General features: G+C 44.5%; 1 protein-coding gene across 1 annotated transcript in view; it reads left to right on the top strand.

The window, feature by feature from the left end:
* Positions 1-3,244, top strand: part of LOC109471197 (uroporphyrinogen-III synthase-like) — a 47,236-nt gene extending 43,992 nt beyond the window's left edge. The window contains exon 9 of the mRNA XM_019770484.1: positions 1,237-3,244. Coding sequence (XP_019626043.1) covers positions 1,237-1,383 — 147 coding nt within the window. The 3' untranslated portion in view covers positions 1,384-3,244. The remainder of the gene's footprint in view (positions 1-1,236) is intronic.
* The last annotated feature ends 7,764 nt before the right edge of the window (positions 3,245-11,008 follow it).

Raw genomic sequence — 11,008 nt, forward strand, 5'->3', positions numbered from 1 at the left:
TGGTTTTCTGCTATCGGTGACTCCATTAGGACCAGTCAATCTGCCGATTGTGTGGAATTATCTATTGTTTATTTCTGTGTGTGCCAAGCTTCCTACTTCACTCCAAATATTGTCCCCCATTGTGACCCTCCATATTTGTACATGAAGGTTGGACGGGTACTGTTCACACACGGCTATCGTACGCTATTTGCCCCCCCGCCGTGTTAGGAAAGCCGCAGAGACACGCGCCTTTGTACCAACACTCGTCGCTTCCGTCCGCTCCTTGTGACAAATAACAAAATATAATGTTTACTCGCCATCGCTTCTGTGGGATGCGCTTTATGACGCTAATTGTTGTAATCATCAGGTCATTTTCTGGGCAGGCTACTCTGATAACAGCGATAAGGAAATTAAGTGCTTCAAGATCTTAAGTTGTTGATCATCGGATGAAATGACCGGCTTTAAGAGCACCTTTCAGCAGCTGGATTTCAAAGCAGTGTTTGCCGACTACTTGGTCTTAGGTTTCAAAAGTCAAGTGGAGACGTGACTGATAACTGTTTATTTGAGGGACGGAATCCGGAGGAAAATGTCCCAATTTGTTGGGGAGTGCAGCCGTGGGTCATCCAATAACCTGGGTGTGGAGAGCGGGGCGTGATCGTTCTCACAGAATGTCATCACTAGGGCTTGGTCTCCCAAGGGGACGCGTCCTGCCAGCTATTATCGTGTTCATTAGTGCATCCGGCTGTTAAAGTGTTACCTGTCTGCTAGCCGCTCTCAAGTAGGAAAAAATACAGGTTGTGTAGGGAGGAGTGGAGCATGGGTAGAGAGGTCACCCACAGTTCACATACTCCGAGTTTGAGCGCCTGTGCTCTAAGCCTAGCCCAAGGCCTAGACCTAGATGCTCCGTGAACAGAATCAGGGACAGCAGCAGCAGGATGTGTGTGTTACTGTAGATATAAGACATCATGTCAGCTGTGTACAGAAGGCTCAATCTTGGCCTTCGTAACATTTTTCCTTCACAACTTAGCCTTCCAAACTTGTTCACAAAGGAACGGATGCATCTTTATTGGAAATCAAGCACAAGATAGACTTCATAAGCATATATGCAACTAGCATACGCATCTACATTTTATATCTATGTAAAGACTGACATAGAATGAGAATTAAGTACAAAGATCTCCTATCATCCCAGGGTATCTACGATGTTCCTTGCAGTCTCTTCATGTGATTAAACACTGCGCTCCTTTTGTTTTGCAGATTGCTGCCATCGGCCCCACCACAGCCGAGGCGCTGACCTCAGCAGGCCTGTCGGTGGCCTGCACAGCAGAGAAACCCAACCCAGAGTCCTTACTGGCTGCAATCCAGGCTAACAGAGCTGCACAGGCCACTGAAGGTCCCACCTGATGAACTGTCCTCTAACTCTGGATCAGACAAGTGCCTCCTTCACATCATGCTCTTTACCAAGGAGAAGACCCATCTCCACACAAGATACTACATCCCTGTATAATGCTATACATATAAACCTAGGCCTACTCCACTCTATTCAACTGGTGACTGCTTTTTCATTATTTATGAACATTGTACCTGGTGTAGAGACCGAAGCTACATCAGAAAGACTTAAGTATATGTTCATTAGATAATGGTAGACAAGTAAGTTTGCTTTCTTTGTTGGTCCCAGAATTTTTAAGAAGTGATATGGTTGTTTTATGTGAGATCAAAGCAGAGTAGAAGCTGCAAGAGCTCCTGGCAAAAGGAGACAGGGCTCCTCCACCATTTGCTGGCTTTCCCTGGCATCCTCCAATCCCTGCTGCAATGTAAAACAGCGGATCTGATTGCACCTTGATAGAGAGAAATTCCCGGGGAGTTAGAGGCATTAGGTGCCCTAATACGTGGGTATTCCTGGTAGCCTACCCTGATGAACTCTGCCCGGCTCTTTGGTGTTCCGTTCCGGCTGTGGCTCTGGGATTGAACTCGACTGAGCAGTCTCTACGTCTTTGTGGAAGCCTACGTGAGGTAAACATGTGTACAGGAAAGAGCAGCTTGCTGTGAAGGATTTGCCCTGTGTGGCGTCTGTCAGCTTGTGAGAGACAAAGGATTGTAGTAGCAGTACCGAACTTCATTCTCCAAGGACGCCGAGTTTAACAGATCTCCTTTGTGGCTTCCTCTTTGAAAAGTGCAGCAACATCGGAGAATTTGCCCTGTAGGGTTTTTCCGTCCACCAGAAGCAAGGCTTTCCCTTGTGGTGTTGTTATCTTTTCCACTAACTCCCATGATGCCATGTCCTGTTCTGTATCTCATGTATCATTCCTACCAGAAGTGGAAAGCTAATAGTATGTATTGAGAGGAGGGTTGTAAGTTTCTCCTTCATACAAATACCTATGAACAGAGTGAAAACAGAAATGTCTGTGTCACTCCCTAACTTACAAACAACTGTGGTAACCTTTCAACCCATCCTGGAAACGTATATATCATAGACGTATCTGCAGAATTACAAGTATGCTAGTACCTGTTCACATGATTAGTGCAAACAGATTGTACGAAGATGATATAACAATATTGATGACACAGTTTAAAATAGTCAACATTCTTTCCTGATAGTGTCAACTGTAACTGTTGATATCTGGACTGATGTTACAACACTGGTGTCATCAGCAATAATAGAGTACTTCTTCTTCGCTGGCGTATTTATTTACGCAATTATGCAGTACGTAGTGAATGTTTTGCCTGTGTTTTACATGTTCTTTGACCATGTCTGCTTGTGTTGAAATTAAATTTTAAAGACACTCGTAAATTTGTCCTTCCCATGTATCTTAAGGGGGGGGAGGAAGCAGTTGGGACCTGAGCACACCTGTTGGCCCACCTGGTATGTCAACAATTCTCACAATGTAGTTAGGGAACACACCGTAATCTGACATGTCACTGAAGACGGGTAATTTCCTGCCGCCCCATTCAGGCCTGGTATGTACAAAGGACGGCAATTTCTCGGATGAGTGGCAATTTCGGAAAAACTGCGGATGGGCGGAAAGCACGGAACGTCATCACAGTTAAATATAGCTCTTATATATGTCTATTTATGTGTACATCTGGGTGTGGTGACAGGTAATTGTATGACAAAGAAGAGGAAGTGATCAAGGAAAGAAAAAGGCTAGCATTGATCCTACATGTACTACTACTTGCATTTCTATACACACACTCAGGCACAGATGCATATGCCTCCCCTGCACGCACACTCATGTGCGCGCGCACGCTCGCACACGCACGCACGCACGCACACACACACACACACACACACACACACACACACACACACACACACACACACACACACACACACACACACACACACACACACACTGTTTGTACAGTATGTGTGGCATTGTGTGCACTTACTCCTAATTTGTAAGTGTACTCTAAGTCAGTATATGAGAGTGTTTCAACAATCTTCCTGACAACCTGTAACATTAGATGTAACAAAATCATAAGCCGTTAATACAAATGTATAGCATACAGATGAACAGCTTTTTAAAGAAGTGTGTTTGTAATGAAAGTAGAATTTATTTTAGGCAAACTAGTCATCAAATCTCTGACTTTAGGTATCGGCACATACATGTAGTTCCCTTCACAGATGCTCCTGCAGCTTAGTGATTAGTGCAAATCAGACAACATAACAACAATCACATTAAGACATGTTTATTGTTGAAAATAAGGTCAGAGAATTGTGCGCCGTAAATGTTTACAGTAAATGAGTAATCTGCACTATAAATGGTTCTTCATGACGTATTTTCATGTTTCGTCATGACTGTATGTAGTTATAGACAGTGAAGCACAGTATGGCATTGTATACCTGTTGTCAGTGAACAGTGACAGCTATCAAAGAAGTTTGACCTAGAAATACAATTTCTCAAAAAAAGTTTCCAGGTGGTAACCTTCTTCTTCCTTCACCCAACCTTAATGTCAATGTCTGCCATAAATGTTACATCAGCGCATATCAGTCATTAACAAATACAGTACACATTAAAAATCTTTAAATTTTAACAAAGTTTGTCACACACGCACATACACACTTCCATCAAATCAAATGATGTCCTTGATCATCATCCTCAGACTCACTGTGATGGCTACAATGTTGTATAACGAGATTCCTGTCATTGCCCAGGTCTAACTGACCTATAGGGCGTCTATATGTCTGTGGAACCAGGCAAAGATGAGTATGACCTTGAGGAATGACGAGGTGAAATACCTCAGGATGTAGTAAAGTTCGTCTCCACAGCAAACGTGCACCGTGTGGCACACATCTTTCATTGGCCAGAGATACCGGCCAAAGCACTTCATCTTTAAGATGCTACTTCTTTCCTCCAAAACCCTGCTTAATAGCTGTTATGGGGTTGTCTTGGCAAATATACACCGAGATATGGCCTTTCAAATCCGCCACGAACTTGACTTGGAATGCCCTTCAAAACACACAAAATGTCAGCCTCGGTTGTGATGATTCCTCATCAAAGGCGCGGGAGCGTCGCGGTGTCATTACAGCCGGCTCACGGTGGGGATGATCAGCGGCTGTTTGGTCCTACAGCCTCCATCATTAGCCGCGGTGTTGAGAGTGGGACCTGATCCACGCTCTCGTTTTTCAGGCCTTAATAGTCCTGGTGGCGTGGCCCTGCTGCACAACGTGTCCATGTTTTGTCTGGGGGCTCAGAGACGCGCTGCCACCCGGGTAGAGCCGAGATCGTGCGGAGAATATTCCATATGCCATACTCCATTGTTGACAGATGTATGCGATATAAGGGCTAAACGTGAGATAGAGTCATGAACAGTCGATTCCAATTGGCTGTATTACATACATGTAATCTTCCTCTTTTGACTTGATTTTCTTTTGCGGTAAGACCACTTGCTTGGATCAAGTACGGTTACATAACGTCCAATGATTGCCTTAATCTGAACCTTCAAATCAGCCGTCAGATCTCATGCACGTGTTTCATGGTACTTTTTGGTTCAAAACGTTTCCAATAAATACGTGCAGCAGTGTTATTTATGTGATGGCCAGCCCAGCAACGAACTTCGCGAGCTTTGAACTCGGATTACCCTCTAGACGCGACAGAAAATATGCCAATCCTCTTTGCTACTTCTGATTTTCTTATAAACTCAAACATGTATAATATGCTACACGTAGGATAGTAAGCTTCTATATAACGTGTCCACCGTCAATATCGCTCAAGCTCTGTGGACATGACCCAAAAGTAAGTCGATAGCTTCAACTGCGATAAAGTATCTTTAATTTGAATTTCTATTTTTGTTCATCCATAGAGCAAACATATAGGTAGTGGCCGACTGATTCTAGCTAGGGATATGTTATACTTCTGGTCATGGTTTATGTTCTTCTCGTACTTCGATTCTGGACGGGTATGTCATAAAAGGTAAAAACAAGTGTATGAATTTGATGATTCTTTTGCTATGACTATGCCTAATAAAATGCAGAATTTAGAATTTTCTTGCTTCGATTCTGGACGGGTATGTCATACATGTAGAAAGCAAAGTCTTATGTATACATTCAATGAACGACCCATTTACTATGACAATGCCTAATGGAATTCAGAATTTTTATCGCGTTCCTCTCTGTGACTTTCAAAGTTGTGATCTCCGATAGTCGATCTATTTCACTCATCGAGTTTTCGGTGAGCCTGCCGGAAGCTGATTCCTGAAGTTCCGTTCACAGAAGTCCCCACACGACAGACTGGTGAGGGCCCCTCGATCTTTATCAGTCCTGAGGATCTCTACGTAAGGAGCTTCTACAGAAACTTGCCAAAAATGTTGAAAATGCATTGTCCTGTTCCGTAAGAGGGATAATCCCTCAGTTGAATCGTGTGGTCCAGCAAACACTACACAGCAAGACGGTCCATTCTTTCAAGGACGGGAACAGTTTTGCGATCAATTATTTTAACGGACGGCCTTCCTTGAAGAGTTACAGCACCTCTGTGATTAGCTGTTTGGAGAAAGTATACTTTGTTGTCTTTTTTTCCACAACCAGGAAAGTTTTCGGGGCTTAGGGCGGGGCAATTCCGTCGTAGCGTTGAGGCGTATAAGTACTTCAGACGTTGTCAATAGGAAGGCACACGTATTGGGCCGATGGTCGGCCATGCCTGACTAACAGACAGGGTAGAAAACGCAGGAATTTTTATCCGTGTTTGTCTACAAATGGGGGGTTCTCTTACTCTATCGTTGTTTGTAAGGACGACGCTGAAAACCTTTGTACAAACAAGGCAAGGTGCGCAAAAGTGCCGGGCCGCATTTTTGCAGTGACAGGGCGCGCGGGATGTCTTGGGATGTGCGCTTCTCGTGTTCTTGGAGGCGTCCGACGTCCTGCTTGGCTGAGCCCCTTTGTCTTCCGTCATTGTTGTCCATTACGTGATGTACTTTTGGTCGAAATGTCGGTGTGTTTGTGACAGGAGCGCTCCCCGCAGCCTAACAACAGTGCACTATTAATACAAACTCCGCACAACACCGTGCCACGGTTCCTTAGATATGGTGGCAACACCGCGCGGCGCAAGCACTTTTCTTATCTTTCTCTTCCATCATGATTTCGGACTTCCGAATCGCCGCCCCCAGAGGTCCTTACTGATACAGCTATATAACCTGGAGTCCGAGTCTACACCATGGCCCTTTATGCCATAGATGCAATCCAACCCGCAGTCCATCTAACTCACAAGGTCTCCCCACTCTCATACTCTGTCATCTCCGCTCTCACTCACACAATCTAAATTGAATCTTAATGCCCGTAATTGCAAGATATACAAAGGGTCCCGGAGAATTAGCTCTGATAATTGAATATCTTGGTTACTGCGATAAATATTTGAGTTAGAGATCGTGGTTGACAGTGGAAAGATACTTCACCCCGTTGAGTGGACAGCCCGAGGTGTTTGCTGAACTTTTGTGAGTCAGTAGTGGTCTCCAAGTCTCTCCCAAACCGCCAACCAGTCTTTTATCAGGTGAGTCATTTTTTTTTCGTGTCCCTCCCGACTCGTGATGGGCTCTAACGAGAGTTCGATGAGGGTTAGATGAGCTTGCCGAAGGCGCTAGACGGGAGAACAAACGACGTCCGTGTTGTTTGGTGTTTGGAGAGAAACAGGTACCGCCGGAGAGAACGTGAGGCCGTGGGAATTCCCGCGACCTCTGGCCCGACAATCTCTCGCCACCGGGTCTGCGAGGGTGCCGAGTAACTACCCACATGACCCGCTTATTGGTTACAGATGGGAGAAATCCTGCACCGAGGTTTAGATGTGGATGGGTACTTCTTACAAATGATATAATTCGATAATTGGACAATGGTAACCAACATGATCCCATTTTCTAACGGTTCTGAATCTGTCGGCACGAAACGGAGATAGACAGCGAGGCATCCTCTGCTGATTTGTGGGAGGGAAAAAATCGTAATCAGAAGGAGAATATCTCAAGAAATGTGTCAGAATTGAGTTCTTAATTGTTAGACAGGTAAGACGGAATATATAATAAGCGCGAGCAATGAAAGGGAATTTACTACAAGATGTTTCCTTTTCTGAGTAATAGAAGTAGTCCCATTGCATGGAGTTCGACGCATGCGGACACCTTGCAAATGATACTATGGATGACGTTGAATGTTGCAGCGACTGGAAATTTTCTTATATTAGGTTAGTACTGCGGTTCTTTCAGAGGACAATCAGGATTTGCAATTGCGACTACACGTTACCGAATGACGGACAAAATATATATTGAACTTTTATCTGAAACAGGATGCAAACGCCTAAAACCCCACAGGATGAGGTTGGAGCGCAAAGTCTATAGACACGGCATCTCCATAATCCAGTTAACTTTAGATTCCGGACTATCAATGTAGGAAAGCTAACTCAGTCGCTATTTGATATCTGATATAATAAGCCTTAAACAGCACACGGAATGACAGATATGGATTGAGTGATTTTCCCGTCTTAAGAAGCATAAGAGAATACTCTTCACATGAAAGCAGGGGGCAGGGCGATGTCTTGACTTTTCTCAATGCTCCTGAGCGTCGGAGATTTCGCTCCTGTGTGTTATGTCTATCTATAGGCATCCCGGTCACTTAAAATGTCACTAGAATACCTCCTAATGAAGTAAAAACAGAGCAACAGATCCACGATACCGTAACGTGGGAGTGACTTCTTGGAAAAGCCCGTAACTCTGACATCGGTGACAGAAACGTCACAGCACTTCTGCGGGGATCGTGGCATCGAGGAGCTTTTTAGTAGCATAGGAGGTCAACGAGGTTTGTCATGGATACCTGGAGGGAAGGTCGGGGGTGAGAGTTTTGAGATCTAGCGATATTATAGTTTAATGGTCCAGTTGAAACGTGAGGACCGTGCTTGTAGTAAGTGATGACATGATGCTGTAACGTGGTCACGAGAGAGATAGACGAAAATGCGATTGAAACGACCGAAGCTAGCTGCGCGGAGGTTCGTTTTACCGAACGGAAAGTAACGAATGTGGGCGGAAATCCTCTACCGTAAGTTCTTTCCGATCGGAGTTCGTGTTCTACCTGACAAAAGAACGCAATTCATCATGAAATGCAATAAATCCTCCTTCTCCCAAGGACGAAAACAACTTTCTTGGCGATACTGATATTCTAGAAGGAAGGAGCAAGTCAGTGGGTCAATTTGGAATTCTATAGCAAGACACCATGAGCTGAGCTTGAGAAGAAACAGAAAACGCAGTAGAGTTTCCAGAAATGCACCTAAGAAGGAAGAGGTAAGGCTTAGAACTGAACAAAATGACAAGAAATGAGAAATTATAAAGGTGGAAAGAGAAGGTAGGAAGGAAGCCAGATTAAAATGAAGGAATAGAGAGGGAAAGGAAGGAGGGAGGGAGGGAGGGAAGGAAGGAAGGAAGGAAGTAAAGACAAACAGAAAATTGAGAATTTTCATACCAGAATTAGACATTAGCTGAGACCTTTAATTTCGAAAACTTACATGGTGATATGATGTTTTGAACAAATCTGGTCTATCATTGTTCCTGGGCTTTCGAAGTACTAGCGTGCAGAGAAAAATCTACCGTATTAAATGGACGAAAGTCCGACCATTTTCCGGTTGAAACTAGTTGAATTGACAGTTATATTTTCTGACTCAATCGGCTCGGTAGGAAATACTAACAAACATTGGAACATAAGGTACACAGTATGTCCACTTTTCCGGCATTCACATTTGTAATGATGTGCCAGTAGTGGCTCTGAGCCGCAGAAAGGCACCGGCGTCGAAACAGTCGTGCCGCGCATAGAAGGCTTCTTCTGTATATACTTTTATTGGCTAGATTTATGACAGGAAAACCTGTTGCAGACATTGATACAGACTATGTAACTCATCGGCCACGAGCCTTTTTATTTCTCTACATAGAAATGTCGCCTACATTGTCTTGTGGCTACCTACGCTAGCGCTGCACATTTGATGCAGCTTCGTAAGGTTGTCCTCTTGTATCAGGACAGCTGTCAAATAGGACTTCTGTCCGACGCTCCGCCAAGCATGGTAACAGTATCCATGTTTCCTGGCCACATATTTGTCGGACAATGTATACATAACTTACACAAACAGTCGGTGCTGTGAAGGTAAATTTGGAAACACAAGTTTTCCGGTCCAATGTATCAGTCTGAGATGGTTACTGAAATCGAAGACGGCGTCCCTACACTTCCGTTGTTGTTTCAACCGCACACTTTTGCCAACTTCTTATTTGCCCGATAAACTCTTGCAAATGGCGGACACGACAGAGCTAATTTGATGACACGAGTTGCGGAGCGTAACCTGACGTTTTGACACGTCGGTGTAGCGTAAGACGAGACGTGTAAGGGCCTGGGCAAATAAGCCGTCGCCAGTCGTCGCCTGGTTCTTAAATTTGACGCCGCCGTTTGCGTACACGGAATGTGCATACTTGTAAGACAGTACCACTTAAGCACGCATCGGTTGTCCGACACTTGTTCACCTGTCTGCTTACTCGGTCAAAAGTTTCTTTACCTTCACTTACGGGCCCCAAAAATAGTATATTTTTCACTACCTATTTTTAGCTTTACATTAAGTTTAATTGTTTGTTTTTACTCAGCGGCCTGGCCTGAAACTTCCCTAGCCTTTTTCCACGTTCGGAAATGTATCTCCATCTGTCAGTATAGGTACTTGGTATGAAAATAATTATTATTGACTGAAGCATTAACTAGATGAGTCTGGACTATAGTTTATTGTGAGGTTTCGTCTTAAGAGCAGCTGAGATACTAGAAGGTCTTTGGCTGTCTTTTAGCATAAACAAATGATGACATGCCCCCACTTCAGTGCGCTGTCAACGTCTTGGAACCATATGTTCCTTTTGAGACACATCAACGATTTACTTGATTTATGAATATGATCATGAGGGTTAACCAGGATTATTTTGTGCACGCTCCCGCTTTTCTGTTATCGTCATGAGAGACCAGTTCACGGGTGAACTCTCGCGGGGTCACGCGAGAGGTTGTCTTGATGCTAACTTTCCAGAAGTTTTCCGTCTTCCAATCGAGAGTTTTATTTTCACAACCTCGCTTTTTGTGCCTAGTTTCGACTAGTTTAGACAAGTGTACAAATACAAACCCCTTACTATCCCAGCGTATTAACAGCGTGCCAGCCGGAGATGGAAGTTGTGTGTATCTGTTCTTCACTTGGCCGACCTCAAGCCGGCCGAAATCGCCTCTCTGACGAGACGAGCCGACTTGTAGGTGCCAATTACTTCATCGGCGCTGTGGGTAATGGAAGCTGCGAGAGGAGAAGGAAAATAAACAGACTGGAGATTTTCTGTTTAAGTCGACCTCGAGAACCCGCGAGAGAAAGCAGTGTGCAAATGTGTGTGTGTCTGGGATCGACCCGGATGTTCTAAACTTGGTCCGGATCCGGGATGCGCGCCGGATCTCGGGGCAGTACACCTGTCGTTTGGCTATCCCATGGTTCATTGCTCGATACACTGGTCATTGGGAGGAGGGAGGGAGGAAGATGGGCGCCGTCAGAATCTATAGAACTTT

The sequence above is a fragment of the Branchiostoma belcheri genome, unplaced genomic scaffold, assembly GCF_001625305.1.
Source record: "Branchiostoma belcheri isolate BF01 breed outbred unplaced genomic scaffold, Haploidv18h27 scaffold24, whole genome shotgun sequence".
In the NCBI taxonomy this organism is placed as follows: Eukaryota; Metazoa; Chordata; class Leptocardii; order Amphioxiformes; family Branchiostomatidae; genus Branchiostoma; species Branchiostoma belcheri.